General features: G+C 44.8%; 1 protein-coding gene across 2 annotated transcripts in view; it reads right to left on the bottom strand.

The window, feature by feature from the left end:
- Positions 1-17399, bottom strand: part of cpm (carboxypeptidase M) — a 26669-nt gene extending 9270 nt beyond the window's left edge. Inside the window, exons 1-4 of one of the 2 annotated variants that reach the window (XM_035528299.2) lie at positions 17119-17399; positions 16606-16777; positions 8845-8942; positions 3690-3859 (exon numbers count right to left, since the gene is read on the bottom strand). In XM_035528299.2, the coding sequence (XP_035384192.1) occupies positions 3690-3859; positions 8845-8942; positions 16606-16777 (440 nt within the window). In that variant the 5' untranslated portion in view covers positions 17119-17399. Of the gene's footprint in view, positions 1-3689; positions 3860-8844; positions 8943-14608; positions 14918-16605; positions 16778-17118 lie in introns of those variants that run through there. The other variant, XM_035528300.2, reaches the window with a different exon arrangement.
- Between the last annotated feature and the right edge of the window lie 284 nt (positions 17400-17683).

Here is a 17683-nt window from a genome sequence, read left to right as displayed (position 1 = left end):
GTATATCAGTTTCCTCTAAATTCATAAGTGACTACTTAGTGCTCTACTAGTGCACCGTATCCAGCTAACACCTGCCCTTTGGCCAAAAACAGATATCTTGTAAAAGAGACCAATAACGCATAACAATGTGCTGGGTGCCGCACTCTGATGCAGACGTGCTGCGTTCACTTCACTGGCTTTCTGGAGCCGGGTGTATCAGATTAACACCCTGGCACTTCCCTAAACAGCCAAGAAGGGACCAGAATAAAGGATTCCCTCCTTGATGGCGATGGTCCAACCCGATCTTCAGGACGAAGCCTGTAAGGGCTGTCACGGCCTGACACCCAACTGGTGGGATAAACACACACTGGCCAAACACCAGCGTGCCTCTTCAGACGCACACTGTAGACTCATGTCTTTAAAAAAACATTTCACTGAGACCTAATTAAGCATATAATGCGTATACGTATAAGATCATCCTATACATGCACAAGAATTGTGAAGTAATTGTACTCGATCTGCTCCCAATCTAGCCTTCATTACTGATTCTCACTGTATCATATTCTGAGGGCAATTTTTGGACTCTAAAACAAAACAAAACAAACAGACAAAAAAACTATTTTGGGACAGAACACTAGTCAGAACCTCTGAAATGGGCTGTGTACTGTGGTGCCCTGGATCACCAGGCTGGGGACCAGGCTGGCAGACCAGGCTGGGGTCCGTGTTGGAGTGCTGTAACAGGAACGATGCGTCATTGGTGGGTTTATAGCTGACAGATTGCAGTTTGGACTTCGTGACACAGCAGAACTGATGTGGCCAATTATGCATTTAGGCAGCAGACACACTTCCCTGCCAATGCCAGAGTTTGCACTCCTGTTTGTTTTGGCTGTCTCTCTATCAAACTCTACCATTGCCACTGGAACCATAAACCAACCCATGGACGTGTGTGTGTTCGTTTCCAAAAAGTGGTTCTTTTATTGTTAATTCTGTGAAGGCCTACTTGCCTAAAACCTCAAGAGGTTTTTTATTGCCAGGAGGAATTATCGCTCTGTTACTTGTACATGTGCCAGCACGTTGGGACTGTGACCAAACACAGACACGGGCCTTCCGACTCTGGAAATAGGATGAACTCCACTCCCTGCACAGTGCCCTGGGACAGCTGTTTCCTGTCAAGTATGGCTTTCAGTGGACTAATGACTCATTCGTCGTGAACTACTGCCGCATGCGTGAGTCGTACATATGCAGTTAAGAGGTCTGAGTGTGCAGTTATCGTGAATGTCAAACAACAGTCAACCCAAAAACAAAGTTACATACACTGTTACATTAGTGAGGGGCACAGGTCAAAGGCCAAAGGACATCTTCAAAAAGAGCTTTAGCAGAGCTTTGAGTTGTTAAATGTGTAGTAGTGTTGATGTTTAAACGCACTCTGAAAGTTCATAATTACAACAAAATTCTCATTAACTTGAAAGTTCTCTAGTAGTCAGAGTCTAAAAATACAGTTCTAGAAATGTTTTAATTCCATCTTAGAACTAAATCTAGATTTTACTCTATTGCTAATTACTATTTACAAAAACATCTTTTTGAATTTTTTGTACCTCCCTCACTGTATCTCCCCCACTGTACCTCTCCCACTGTATCTCCCCCACTGTATCTCTCCCACTGTACCTCTCCCACAGTATCTCTCCCACTGTACCTCCCCCACTGTATCTCTCCCACTGTACCTCCCCCACTGTATCTCCCCCACTGTATCTCCCCCATTGTATCTCTCCTGCTGTGTCTCTCCCACTGTATCTCTCCCACTGTACCTCCCTCACTGTATCTCTCCCACTGTACCTCTCCCACTGTACCTCCCCCACTGTATCTCCCCCACTGTATCTCTCCTACTGTACCTCTCCCACAGTATCTCTCCCACTGTATCTCCCCCACTGTATCTCTCCCACTGTACCTCCCCCACTGTATCTCTCCCACTGTACCTCCCCCACTGTATCTCTCCCACTGTACCTCCCCTATTGTATCTCTCCTGCTGTGTCTCTCCCACTGTATCTCTCCCACTGTACCTCTCCCACTGTATCTCTCCCACTGTACCTCTCCCATTGTATCTCTCCCACTATACCCCCCCATTGTATCTCTCCCGCTGTGTCTCTCCCACTGTATCTCTCCCACTGTACCTCCCCCATTGTATCTCTCCCACTGTATCTCTCCCACTGTATCTCTCCCACTGTATGTCTCCCACTGTACCTCCCCATTGTATCTCTCCCACTGTACCTCCCCCACTGTACCTCCCCCACTGTACCTCCCCCACTGTATCTCTCCTACTGTATCTCTGAACTATTCCTCCTTATTCCTCCCATTTCATTCCTCTGCTTCTAAACTTGACACTTTTTCTGCCTTTAGTTCCAAAGTTTCAAGTGTATTTGCACAGAACAACCTCATCTGTTGAAAGGAATTGGTGAAAAGTCCATTTTACTGTTTACCACTCAACACAAACGTAACCGATCAGGTAAAACACGTTCAGGCTCCTTAGTTTTGCACTAAACAGCAACACCAACATCATTATGTCATTAAACATTTACTGCATTCTGTTCTGTTAAATAATCTCAAATAACCTTGCTGATGTGGAATAACACTGCATGATATAATATAGCATTCTAAAAATTGGCAAAAGTATTTTTCAGGATTTATGCTTCTGTTATTAACTATGCAATGTGCTTTTGTTTGTTTTGATAGATAAAGAAGAGTATGAAGGGGAAACCGCGTCCCAGAATTAGAGAATTAGAATGAAACACTTTCTCCTTTCCTATCTACCTCTTCTAAGACAGACGCTGTGTATGACTGGATGTTTGGATAGTTAGTATATACTCTACACTCTGTCACAGGCCCAGAGTGCTGGATGAAACCGTTGAACTGTTCCCTTATCATCAGGCTGTGAATAAAAACAGAAACACGCAGACGCTCACGGGTAAAATGTATTGACAAGAAGACAGTCTAGTGTCGTAAACGTTGAACATGCAAAGGTCACTAGCAGAGCCAGGCAAACAAATCCAACAGGGCGTTTCCTGAGTGTACACCAGAGCAAGCAGGGCTCAGAACCCGAGAACGATCAGAACAGAAAGGCCGCGATGAATAGAAAGACCGGTATGGACACGCATCCTGGCAGAACCTCACACAGTGAACGGTTCAGTTTCAAACAGGGCAATAATGAGGAACAGGTGGATACAATCAGCACTCCGGCAATGTGCAGCGCCCATGAGACACGGGATTGGTAGAGTTTAGATGCTGGCTCTCCACAGGGCTGCCTGGGGTAGCCTGGGTAGCGTTTGGAGGTGGGTGATACAGGGGTTTTGTTTTACTTTGTTTAGTATTTCTTGTGAAGAGTGTTTCTGAGAAAATGCTTTCTGCTTTATATGTGTGAGTAGAGTTTATTTATGTGTTTATTTATCAAACAAAAAGGATTTAAAGGACTGCTAAATGGATAAATATAGACTATCTAACATTTTGAGGTTATATATGGGGAACGTGTAGCTTTTATTTTGGAGTAATTCTGGGTATTCATTGATTCAGGGTAATGGATATTGGCCATTTATTTCATTTTAGGTACCAAAAATACTGGAACAAAATAATAGTGCCAATGCTTAAAAGAGTTCAGTGTTCCCACAACACTGAGTTTCTCCGCGTGTCTCATTGGCCCACGTGCGGCGTCACGCACTCACCTGCCCTGCGAGTACAAGCAGTCCCTGTTAGCTGATTCAAAGCCATCTGGGTTCATGGAGGGGAGGATGTGGATGCGCGTGCTGTTCAGCAACCTTGTCACAAACAGATCGTGCAGGTATCCTCTGGTCAGATGCTCAATCAGCTGTAGTAACAAGACACGTCCCACCACCTACACACACACATACACACACACACACATTCACTAAATGTGTAAAAACTAGCAATGCACCGGGTACTAGAAGCTTTTTAAAGCTCTCAGCAATAAGTCACCAAATATTTATATGAGCGAACTACTTTGAGGGGCATATTTATAGTGTTAATAAGGCAAACAAACCCGCAGCTATATTTGGTTAGAAATGTGGAAGGTGCTGTGTAGCTGCGATCAGGACTGGGGTTTTTCGCTCATTTACTATGGCCATTCTGAACATGCTAACACAGAGCTCTTTAGCAGGGGATCACATCTGTGCTAAAGCAGGTGCTTAATATGAAACAGTACCATTCAATGTCAGGCGTTTCAGCACCACAGGGCACAATCTGTGTGTGTGTGTGTGTGTGTGTGTGTGTGTGTGTCATGATAGACATCCACATCTTTTCTCTGTTTAGAGGGCTCTGAAATGCGATCCTGGGTCACACCCTCACCCACACCCACACCCACCCAGCACACAGACAAGCCCACACCCACTGGATACACTAATGAAGGCCCTCAGACAATAGCATCATCAGGAGTGTGTGTGTGTGTTTGTCATTATAGTAGGTCCTGTCCATATGATTACTATCTTCTCCTGCTAAAAGCAGTGGTAACACCCTAAGGCAGTACTCTCTCACCACAATACAATTACACACCCACAATCCACTGAGTGTGTCAGCATACAAACTCAAAACACAAACATGGAACGTGGGATTGAGAAAGAGGAAAAGAGTAAGAGGAGTGGGGGACGAACATAAATCTGAGAGGTACATGATCTTCCAGAGAGAGAGAGAGAGGTGGGAGAAACCTCGGAGAAAAGTAAGATGATAAGAGGGAAGATGGAGAGAGCAAGAGACAGAAAGAGAGACAAAAAACAGCATGGCCTCAGAGAGAGAGAGAGTGAGAGAGAGAGAGAGAGAGAGAGAGAGAGACAAAAGACAGAAAAAATGAATTATTAAGAAGGGGATTCAGAAAGAAATCGACACTACCTGCTCTCTGTGTTTCTAAGTCTCAGTGTCTCATGTCTTATGTCTCTATGTCTCTGTGTCTGTTTCATCCTCCTTCTTCCTTAACCCTGCTGGTGCTACACATGAAGACAAATGGCTGCCCACGGCTGAAACCAAACACCTGCAGCAAGTGGACAATGGGCATGCGTGCAGTCTACCAGAAGCAGTGGGAGAAAGCCTGCTGTACTGGGAGAAAGCCTGCTGTACTGGGAGATAGCCTGCTGTACTGGGAGAAAGCCTGCTGTACTGGGAGATAGCCTGCTGTACTGGGAGATAGCCTGCTGTACTGGGAGATAGCCTGCTGTACTGAGAGAAAGCCTGCTGTAATGGGAGATAGCCTGTTGTACTGGGAGAAAGCCTGCTGTACTGGGCGATAGCCTGCTGTACTGGGAGATAGCCTGCTGTACTGGGAGATAGCCTTTTGTACTGGGAGATAGCCTGTTGTACTGGGAGAAAGCCTGCTGTACTGGGAGATAGCCTGCTGTACTGGGAGATAGCCTGTTGTACTGGGAGAAAGCCTGCTGTACTGGGAGATAGCTTGCTGTACTGGGAGATAGCCTGCTGTACTGGGAGAAAGCCTGCTGTACTGGGAGAAAGCCTGCTGTACTGGGAGATAGCCTGCTGTACTGGGAGAAAGCCTGCTGTACTGGGAGAAAGCCTGCTGTACTGAGAGAAAGCCTGCTGTACTGGGAGATAGCCTGCTGTACTGGGAGATAACCTGCTGTACTGGGAGAAAGCCTGCTGTACTGGGAGAAAGCCTGCTGTACTGGGAGATAGCCTGCTGTACTGGGAGATAGCCTGCTGTACTGGGAGATAACCTGCTGTACTGGGAGAAAGCCTGCTGTACTGGGAGATAACCTGCTGTACTGGGAGATAGCCTGCTGTACTGGGAGATAGCCTGCTGTACTGAGAGAAAGCCTGCTGTACTGGGAAAGGTGCCTTGCAAGCTTTGCCCAGATCACACAGCGTGTATGCAGGGTCTCCTGTGAACGTCACCTTATATATGTTTCATTCAAAGAGGCACTGAAACGTTCGAACCTTGAATAAGCGTTACAGACCACTGACTGGGTTGGTTCATTTCTAACTCACTGCCCTTCTGGTTGCCTTAACTGCACAAACACATTTATTTGAATATTACAGTGAGAGTGAGAGCCACCATTGAAATAAATGGAACTTATGTAAATGTGAGGAGGTAGGTGTGTGTGTGTGCGCATGTCTGTGTGTGTGTGGGTGTGTGTGTGTGTGTGTGTATGTGTGTGTGTGTGGGTGTGTGTGTGTGCGCCCATGTCTGTGTGTGTGTGTGTGCGCACATGTCTGTGTGTGTGTGGGGGGGTGTGTGTGTGTGTGTATGTGTGTGTATGTGTGTGTGTGTGTGTGTGTATCTGTGTGTATGTGTGTGTGTGTGTGTGTGTGTGTGTGTGTGTGTGTGTGTGTGTGTGTGTGTGTGTGTGTGCGTGCGTTTCAAGTGTTGGAAGGTGGCAGGCCAGAATCAGATCAAGCTGTAGCCTCAGACATGCAGACTTCTCAGAGAAGTGCTTCATGCTGATATCGCGTTAAGCACTTCACCCGCATCAGTTTCTGCTGTGCTTTTATCTGCTGATCCTCTGAATCTGTCTGCCCGGCTAAGCTACACTGGCAAAAAGACTGACTGGGTAATATGTCATGACAACTACAAATGAAACAACTTGGCTGAGGACACAGGAAATGACCTTACCCAGGAAACGTTTTGGGTTTTTTTTTTTTTTTTTTTTTTTTTACAATATTTTCTATCACACTTATAGTATATGTCACACTACCTGGACAATACCCACACCTACCCCTACAGTGTGTATGTTATCTTTTCTTAATCTGCTTTAGTTACTCTTTCTTAGATATCATATCTATAATACCTCTATGCATGTGTAGTCTGTGTAGCATACGTAGTAATATGTAGATCGACAGACAGATGTTGACCTATTATGAAGTCATTTTGTTTTCTGTATTTCATGTATTTAGACAGGAAATTCATCTATAAAACAATGAGATTACAAGGCCAAAAGAAAGAAAATAAGCAGACCGGTTCTTTCTCTCTGTGTTTTTGCCCTTCACAGTCCAGAGGATAGCACATGGCACACAGGTGCACCCGCTTGTCAGCAGTCTTGTTTATGTACATGTGTGTATTTGTGTGATTGTATATATTTTAGTGTAAGCCGAGCATGAGTGGTTGGACACACAAGACTAGATTATTATCATTACTTTGGCCACTAATGTTTACTAATGTTTATTTGACAAAATATCTCCAACCAATCGACTTGTTTCTTCAGAACAGCGTAAAAGATTCGTGTTTTAGAAACACATGCTACAGTAACACATGCTACAGTAACACATGCTATGGTAACACATACCTACAGTAACACATGCTACAGTAACACATACCTACAGTAACACATGCTACAGTAACACATGTTATGGTAACACATACCTACAGTAACACATGCTACAGTAACACATACCTACAGTAACACATGCTACAGTAACACATGCTATGGTAACACATACCTACAGTAACACATGCTACAGTAACACATGCTACAGTAACACATGTTATGGTAACACATACCTACAGTAACACATGCTACAGTAACACATACCTACAGTAACACATGCTACAGTAACACATGTTATGGTAACACATACCTACAGTAACACATACCTACAATAACACATGCTACAGTAACACATGCTATGGTAACACATACCTACAGTAACACATGCTATGGTAACACATGTTACAGTAACACATATCTACAGTAACACATGCTACGGTAACACATACCTACAGTAACACATGCTACAGTAACACATGCTGCGGTAATACATACCTACAGTAACACATGCTACAGTAACATGCTACAGTAACATGCTACAGTAACACATGCTACAGTAAACATACCTACAGTAACATGCTACAGTAACACATGCTACAGTAACACATACCTACAGTAACACATGCTACAGTAACACATGCTGTGGTAATACATACCTACAGTAACACATGCTACAGTAACATGCTACAGTAACATGCTACAGTAACACATGCTACAGTAACACATACCTACAGTAACATGCTATAGTAACACATGCTACAGGAACACATGCTGCAGTAATGAGGTGCAGAATCCTTTTTATGGCAAAGTAACAAAATGTTGAGCATTTCCACTATGACAACACACACACACACACACACACACACACACACACACACACACACACACACACACACACACATACAGGCATACTCCATATAGCAGCTATGAGAATGGTGTCAGTGTGACATCATGAGAGTGTCAGAGTGACATCAGGAGACTGTGTCAGGGTGACATCAGGACCCCATGGAGGGTTTTTGTCTTTCCGTTCTTTAACAAATCAATCACTGAAATGTGTAGAAACAGGAGCAGAACTAAACACACCACGGGGTTCAGAAAACTGGCTCTCTTTACAGCATTGTGCACACTTGGTTCTATACTCACATAAACAGAGATAGACATACACACACACACACACACACACACACACACACAAGCACACACTCTTACATTCTCTGGTGAGGGTCACACTTGACCGCTCCACACTACGGTTCCGGATATTTCCATTCACTGTAACGTCTTTGTGTGCACGCCCATTTTCCCAAACACCTCCTTTCTCAAACAATCCCCAAACAAAATACAGACTGGATATCCATTTACAGTCCACCCTTTCCCCAGTCCCCAGTTTAGCCTCCTATCACAGAGGAGTGACACGCAACATTGGCTCCATTAGGGTTGTGTGGAGGCCATTTCTACTCAGAAAAGACTCCTGTTTGCTCCCCTTGCTATGCAAAGCAAAACTAGCCACAATGGTTTCTAGGAGTAATGAATATAGCCACAGATGTTTCACTGGCATGTGTGTGTGTGTGTGTGTGTGTGTGTGTGTGTGTCTCACCTCATTGCCATGCATGTTACCGACGTATTTGAATTCTGGGATGCCGACGCGATGCTCTCGTGCGTGTTGACCCAGTATTAGCACCCAAAGTTCTCTCCCTGGAAAACAAACACGGAGCACAAACAGCAGTCCGTCAGCTGGCCCGAGCCCCGCAGCGGTGCTGGTGGCCTGAGAGACAGTGCACCCTGTACAGAACACATGATTACTGTCTCACTCTTTTCAGGCTCTTCAATGAGACGAGCAAATAATGTTTCGGCATGGTGTGGACTGTCACCAGGCAACACAATCCCACAAATCCATCAGACTTTGCTGCCTCTTACACATTCATTCACTCGCTTAGTCATTCATTCTCTTTGGTTCTCCTCCCCACCCCCTCCCCCACTCTATGTCTCTTTCTACTGTATCACACAGGGTACGAGTGGTCTCTTGGCACATTCATGCTTCATGCACTTTGCAAGTCCAAGCATGTATTCCTGAACAGCGTACAAGCATGTAAAATCCCGCCGGCCAAACCCGCCTGTTCGTGCTCACTCTGGGGTTGAAAGCGTCGGCTGGGTGGTGAGACTCTGTGTGCTCTGTGTAACCCAGCAGGTGTATTCTCTGCTGTCTAACAACGGCCGCAACCACTTACCCAAATCACAGTTTAGAGGTTGAACAATGCGACAGCTAATGGTGAGAGGATAAAGACAAGTTCATGCACACGAGAGCACGCGCGCACACACACACACACACACACCCCACACCTAACGTTGTCTTTCACTAATCAGAGCTAGATCTGACGTAGGCAGTAGCAATGCCTGATGTATCTGGCCACTTCGGAGGCCAGGCATGCAGCTCCTGGACAGGTCAGGACGTGACCTCAGAATCTGGGTGCTTTCTACCCGTGGAACAGAATTGGTGGAGTGTAAGATAAGCCTGACTCACTCCTCCATCCTACTCCCAGTCAGGGGTGGGTGGAGGGGGTGTGTCTTACTGGCTGGTATCAGAGGGCTAGCTGAGGTTTTAATCAAGCAGTCTTTTCCACAAAGAGGACCACCCGAATGCTGAGAGGTTAACCACAGGAGCCTCTCGGCAGTTGAGGTTCATAGAGAGTAAGAGAGAGAGAAGGAGAGAGGGAGAGAATAGCAAAGTGTGGGGGAGGGAGAGACAGAGTGAGTGAGAGAGAGAAAGAATAGAGGTGTAGGAGGAGAGCAAAGAAGTAATAGAAGGCTGACAGGGGTGCCTGGCACAGCACATGTTCTCTGAATGCCGGTTTTGTGTTGAGTCAAGAAAGCAACCAGATCCAGCAAGACTGGAAATGTCAAGCAGTGACGGGAGGACCTGACCCAGACACAGTGACGGGAGGACCTGACCCAGACACAGTGATGGGAGGACCTGACCCAGACACAGTGACGGGAGGACATGACCCAGACACAGTGACGGGAGGACCTGACCTAGAGTCACAGTGACGGGAGGACCTGACCCAGACACAGTGACGGGAGGACATGACCTAGAGTCACAGTGACGGGAGGACCTGACCCAGACACAGTGACGGGAGGACATGACCTAGAGTCACAGTGACGGGAGGACCTGACCCAGACACAGTGACGGGAGGACATGACCTAGAGTCACAGTGACGGGAGGACCTGACCTAGAGTCACAGTGACGGGAGGACCTGACCCAGACACAGTGACGGGAGGACCTGACCCAGACACAGTGACGGGAGGACCTGACCCAGACACAGTGACGGACTCTCCTTCCCGGAGAGTTGCCCCTTATCTCGCCAAAGTCTGAGCCAGCTAGGAACAGACACTCCACATCACACCACAGCTATGTATGTGTGTGTAAGCGTGTGTGCATGTATATATGTGCATATGTATTTGTGTTTGCATGTATATACGTGCATGTGTATTTGTGTGTGCATGTATATATGTGCATGTGTATTTGTGTGTGCGTGTATATATGTGCATGTGTATTTGTGTGTGCGTGTATATATGTCGTTGTGTATTTGTGTGTGCGTGTATATATGTGCATGCGTATTTGTGTGTGCGTGTATATATGTGCATGTGTATTTGTGTGTGCATGTATATATGTGCATGTGTATTTGTGTGTGTGTGTATATATGTGCATGTGTATTTGTGTGTGCATGTATATATGTGCATGTGTATTTGTGTGTGCATGTATATATGTGCATGTGTATTTGTGTGTGCATGTATATATGTGCATGTGTATTTGTGTGTGCGTGTATATATGTCGTTGTGTATTTGTGTGTGTGTATATATGTGCATGTGTATTTGTGTGTGTGTGTATATATGTGCATGTGTATTTGTGTGTGCATGTATATATGTGCATGTATATTTGTGTGTGCGTGTAAATATGTGCATGTGTATTTGTGTGTGCATGTATATATGTGCATGTATATTTGTGTGTGCGTGTAAATATGTGCATGTGTATTTGTTTGTGCATGTATATATGTGCATGAGTATTTGTGTGTGCGTGTAAATATGTGCATGTGTATTTGTTTGTGCATGTATATATGTGCATGAGTATTTGTGAACACATTGACTGGCCTAAATAGAAGTGGCGGAACATTCTATGGACAGATGAGAGAAAGATTGTTCTTATTGGGTCTAAAGGCCACAGACAGTTTGTGAGATGACCCATAAACACTGAATTTAAGCCACAGTACACTGTGAAGACTGTAAAATATGGAGGTGCAAGCATAATGGTTTGGGGATGTTTCTCATACTTTGGAGTCAGACCCATTTATCGCATACCAGGCACCATGACCAGTTTGAATATATCAAAATACTGGAAGAGGTCATGTTGCCTTATGCTGAAGAAGAAATTCCCTTGAAATGGGTATTTCAGCAGGACAACAACCCCAAACACACTAGCAAGGGGGCAACATCCTGATTCCAGACTAACAAGATTGATGTTCTGAAGTGGCCAGCCCAATCCCCAGACCTCAATCAGATTGAGAATTTGTGGAGTGACATCAAAAATGCTGTTTTTGATGCAAAACCCAAGAATACACAAGAACTGTGGAATGTTGTCCCATCAGCTTGGGCTGAAATATCTGTTCGCAGGTGTCAGATGTTAGTTGACTCCATGCCACACAGATGTAAAGCAGTTATCAGAAATAAAGGTTATACAACTAAATATTAGTTCAGTGATCAACAGAAAAGCTAAATCTGTAAACAACTTTCAGTTTATTCTGCAAATATTAGAGATCGTAAATGAAAATGAAGACACTGCTATTTTTTTTGAACAGCCCATTAGTATTTTTTCTTCATTTTCAGTTTAAAAATTTATATTGTGTTCATGTTTTCATTTGGAAGTGAATGTGCAGTGCTCCCAGTGCCTTTGTGTATATGGAAATAAATGCTGCTATGAGGGTTGAGCTTTTTCTGTTGTTTTAAACACACTGCTATTATTTTGCACATAACTGTATGTGCATGTGTGTTAGTGTGTGTGTGTATATACATGCATTTATATTTGTGTGTGCGTGGATATACGTGCATATGTAGCTGTGTGCATGTATATACGTGCATGTATATTTGTGTGTGCGAGTATATACATGCATGTGTATTTGTGTGTGTGTGCGAGTATATACGTGCATGTGTATTTGTGTGTGCGAGTATATACGTGCATGTGTATTTGTGTGTGCGAGTATATACGTGCATGTGTATTTGTGTGTGTGAGTATATACGTGCATGTGTATTTGTGTGTGCGAGTATATACGTGCATGTGTAAACTTTGGAGCTGCTTCTTTGAGGTTCCCTGTGAGGTGACAGGCAGGAAAACATTTAAAGAAGTGCAGAAAATAATTGGCTACCCAGGTAAAATGGTCTCAAATGCTTTAAAATGGCAAACAAGACCTGAAACACGTAGTTGGAAAAGAAATACTACCATCCACGTAGATCATAGAATAACAATGGCAAATAAGCATCCAATGATCAGCTCCAGGGAAATCAAAGAAGATCTTCAGTTATCTGTGAGTACTGCAACAATCAGAAGACGCCTAATTGAAGCCAAACTATTTGCAAAAATCCCTCGTAAAGTACCATTGCTGAAAAAAAGACGTGTTGAAAAGGTTACAGTTTGCCAAAGAACACATTGACTGGCCTATAGAGAAGTGGCGGAACATTCTATGGACAGATGAGAGCAAGATTGTTCTTATTGGGTCTAAAGGCCACAGACAGTTTGTGAGATGACCCATAAACACTGAATTCAAGCCACAGTACACTGTGAAGACTGTAAAACATGGAGGTACAAGCATAATGGTTTGGGGATGTTTCTCATACTTTGGAGTCAGACCCATTTATCGCATACCAGGCACCGTGACCAGTTTGAATATACCAAAATACTGGAAGAGGTCATGTTGCCTTATGCTGAAGAAGAAATGCCCTTGAAATGGGTGTTTCAGCAGGACAACAACCCCAAACACACCAGCAAGTGGGCAACATCCTGATTCCAGACTAACAAGATTGATGTTATGAAATGGCCAGCCCAATCCCCGGACCTCAATCTGACTGAGAATTTGTGGAATGACATCAAAAATGCTGTTTTTGATGCAAAACCCAAGAATACACAAGAACTTTGGAATGTTGTCCCATCAGCTTGGGCTGAAATATCTGTTTGCAGGTGTCAGATGTTAGTAGACTCCATGCCACACAGATGTAAAGCAGTTATCAGAAATAAAGGTTATACAACTAAATATTAGTTCAATGATCAACAGAAAAGCTAAATCTGTAAACAACTTTCAGTTTATTCTGCAAATATTAGAGACTGTAAGTGAAAATGAAGACACTGCTATTTTTTTGAAAAGCCCATTATTATTTTTTCTTCATTTTCAGTTTAAAAATTTATATTGTGTTCATGTTTTCATTTGGAAGTGAATGTGCAGTGCTCCCAGTGCCTTTGTGTATATGGAAATAAATGCTGCTATGAGGGTTGAGCTTTTTCTGTTGTTTTAAACACACTGCTATTATTTTGCACATAACTGTATGTGCATGTGTGTTTGTGTGTGTGTGTGTGTGTATATACATGCATTTATATTTGTGTGTGCGAGTGTATACGTGCATATGTAGCTGTGTGCATGTATATATGTGCATGTGTATTTGTGTGTGTGTATATATATACGTGCATATGTATTTGTTTGTGCGAGTATATATGTGCATGTGTATTTGTGTGTGCGAGTATATACGTGCATGTGTATTTGTGTGTGCGAGTATATACGTGCATGTGTATTTTTGTGTGCGAGTATATACGTGCATGTGTATTTGTGTGTGCGAGTATATACGTGCATGTGTATTTGTGTGTGTGTGTATATATACATGCATGTGTATTTTTGTGTGCGAGTATATACGTGCATGTGTATTTGTGTGTGTGTGTGTATATATACGTGCATGTGTATTTGTGTGTGCGAGTATATACGTGCATGTGTATTTGTGTATGCGAGTATATACGTGCATGTGTATTTGTGTGTGCGAGTAAATACGTGCATGTGTATTTGTGTGTGCGAGTATATACGTGCATGTGTATTTGTGTGTGCGAGTATATACGTGCATGTGTATTTGTGTGTGTGCGAGTATATACGTGCATGTGTATTTGTGTGTGCGAGTATATACGTGCATGTGTAAACTTTGGAGCTGCTTCTTTGAGGTTCCCTGTGAGGTGACAGGCAGAGGCATGCGCAAGGATAGTGATCACCTGTTGTGTCTCGGTAGAGACTGAATGTAACGAAATGCTGCATTTTGCAAGGCGGGAGTGATGCCTGTACCTGCTCTAACTGTCTACATATAGGACAGTCTTCGTATAGGACAGATTCACTGGTGTTCTACACAGTCCCTTGAGACGCCTGGAGAGGGTGATGGCAACAGGGGTTGCTAAGGCAGCGACCTCTTAGGGCGGCTCATGCAGTCTGTGATAGCGTCTCTGCCCTCCGTCTCCTCCGGCTGGGTGGACGCGGCCAATCCCAGGTAGGACAGGGAGCACGGCAGACCACCCAACCAGTTTGGATTTGCTTCAGGTGTTTAGAGAGCAATTTCTTTTGTGCTGACCAAAGGATAAAGTGAATAGACATGCTCATCTAAGAAAGAAAGAAGGAAAAAAAGAAAGATCTCACCAGTCATGTGGCTAGTGCAGGTTTGGATAAAATGATTGATTTGAGGAGGGAACTCCACTACGTAGTGTGTACTTTACTTGGGTACATTATTAACCTGCCAAGTGCTAATTCCTCTACCCCGCACAGACCATAACGACTTCCGTACTGTGATAGCTCACCAAGCCATCTCTGCTGTTCCGTGAGTAGTCACTCTGTATTTGGAAGGGGTGAGGAATACTGTTATTATGGGAAAGGGCGAAAGGAAACCACAGGCCGGCAAGGTTAAGGTTGCCCATGGCAATCTAAAAATGACCATGAGGGAATGTCAGTGGGAGCTGTGAAGTGCGATGACTCGGCTGTTCCTGATGTTTTCATGTACTTATAAAGATTAAATAGTAGGTTGTGGAATAAAGATTTAAAAGCATGGTGGTGAAACCAATTCTGAAATTCACTACGTAAGAAGCATTGAAGTTAGAATGCAAGTTGGCTGATTAAATGTAGTGTAGAGGGTAATGACAGCTCTTCCATGCTGGACTGGGGCTTTAGTCCTGTCCAGGTATGTCCGGCGTGCTACACCAATAAGAGCCCTCAGACAAGACACACACCCACCTCTGTAAGAGGACAAAAACTGCAGGCTGCTCTGGATATGAGCATCTGCCAAATGCACAAATGCAAAGGGTTTGTTTAGGTTTTCCAGCAATGGTTGTGTTACGTCTTCCGACTGTAGGACTAAAAGTGCCTGCATGAGAGAAACAGCTGAAAATTCTTTCACTTTTCCCTGCATGAATCTGTGTGAGAACGTGAAGTATATAGACATGTAGTTTCTATTTAGTTACGAGTACGTTTTCTACAGTAAAAGCGAGTTTTGTTTCATTGAAAGGTTATTACCTCACCTAAGAAAGAAGGAACGCATGCTCTATCATCTGTACACGTGAAATCATTGTCAACTGGCAAGGCTTATGCATAATGTCATGTGTAAGCAAATGTACCTTACAAGACGTTAACAAAGAAAATGTAAATATTGTATACATGGCTGTAGGTTCACCTACACGGTGCTCTATAAGTCACTAAACACTCAACACACTTCTGTATACCTGGGTATGGAGGCAATACATTTTAATTAAACAAATGAAAGGCTAAGCCACAATTTTCGTCTTGATCGCAGCTAGAATTGCAGCTCTAGCTCGGTTATAAAATGGAAAAAGGGCGTCCTGGGGAGGCCTCTCGGGCTGGGTTCGATGCGCACTAAGATACGCGGTCACGTATTAAAGAAGAGAGAGAGAGAGAGAGAGAGAGAGAGAGAGAGAGAGAGAGAGAGAGAGAGAGAGAGAGAGAGAGAGAGAGTTTTCCGAGTTGCGGAAAAAAGACTGATGGTCTCCTCGCGCAAACAGAGCGGTGTTTGTTTCTGAACTAACCGCACAGTCGTGGCACGTCCGCACGCCCTCTCGGGACTCATTCGTCTCCATGGCGGTGCATTGGCGCAGCGACCACGGGAGCTTCACCCACGCGGCGTCCGAAACCCTCGTGGACACGAAGACGTGACAAAGGCGAGCGCATCTCGCAAACGACACGAGCTGTTAAAGCCTTAACTCGTGACAGCAGAGACTAGAGGTTTTGCTGTTTGTGGAGCTGTGTGTGTGGAGCTGTGTGTGGAGCACGGATGGCGCACGTACCTTCCACGGAGCGTCCGATGCTGTGCAGATGCGTGAAGGCGGGGTAGTCCTTGCTGATGCCTTGCAGGTACTGCTCGACCTGAGCCGTGTTGTGATAGAGGAACTCCAAACCGCAACCGGATGACAGCAGAGAGCCGAGGCCGAGGCAGAGGCAGAGCCATACAAGGGCCATCTCCGCGACGCGCGTCAACGTCAGAACACACCATCGTGGGGAAAAGGAAAAACAAGAAAGAGTCAAAAATACGTTATTTTGTCAAAATAACGTGTCTTAACTTGTCTTAATATCGTACTTGTGCAACGTCAATAAAGATATTTTAGTCTAGTCTAGTCTAGTCTAAACTTTTGCGTGCGCACTCGTTCCTGCGCTGTCACCTCGATAATGGTGAGCGTGGTACTCCACACCAAACGTGCAGCCGGCCAACATCTCAGGCAGGAGTGACTAACTACACAACCCGCCCTTGCGCTCGAGAAATGACCAGTCTACGTTTAAGCTTAGACTGGTAGACGACCTACCTTGCTCCAAGTCCCAGCGTTCCAGACTGGCGCAGCAGAGTGGACCTCCCCACCCTGCCGCCCTGACGGCTATATCGTTATCGCGCGCCGTTCCGGCACGTCGGTCGCTGCATCGTCCGCTCGAGGCGGAGCTTTCTGGAGCACGGGGAGAGCACGAGCGAATCCGCACTGACTTCATTCGTTGATAACACTTTGGGTGCTTCCTGGGACGCACCGGAGCCGCCCCACGCGCTTGTTAACGGCACTGGAGATTCGGGGCGACCGGTGGTCCGGTCAGATGTGTCGAATGGCAGTTATTGAAAAAGAGCGAGAAAAGGTGTCGGTGCAAGTTCAGTACCCCTTAGCAAAGCAGTTCAGTGACTGGCCACTGTGCATCTAAAGAGACACGTGAGGTGCCATCCAAAATTCCCACTCAGGATTGGCACTGCGCTCAAAAACCGACCATTGATAAAGTTTGGAGGACTGATAACACAAATTATACATAGCATGATAAGGACAGTCCATGTACATGTAAATGTTTCCGGTAAAGTGGATGGGCGCGGTGTTTGTGTGTGCATTCCCTTTC

This window comes from Electrophorus electricus, chromosome 11 (genome assembly GCF_041902795.1).
Source record: "Electrophorus electricus isolate QZ-2024a chromosome 11, ASM4190279v1, whole genome shotgun sequence".
In the NCBI taxonomy this organism is placed as follows: Eukaryota; Metazoa; Chordata; class Actinopteri; order Gymnotiformes; family Gymnotidae; genus Electrophorus; species Electrophorus electricus.
Note: the sequence above shows the minus strand (reverse complement) of the source record. Positions and strands in the feature narration are given on the sequence as shown.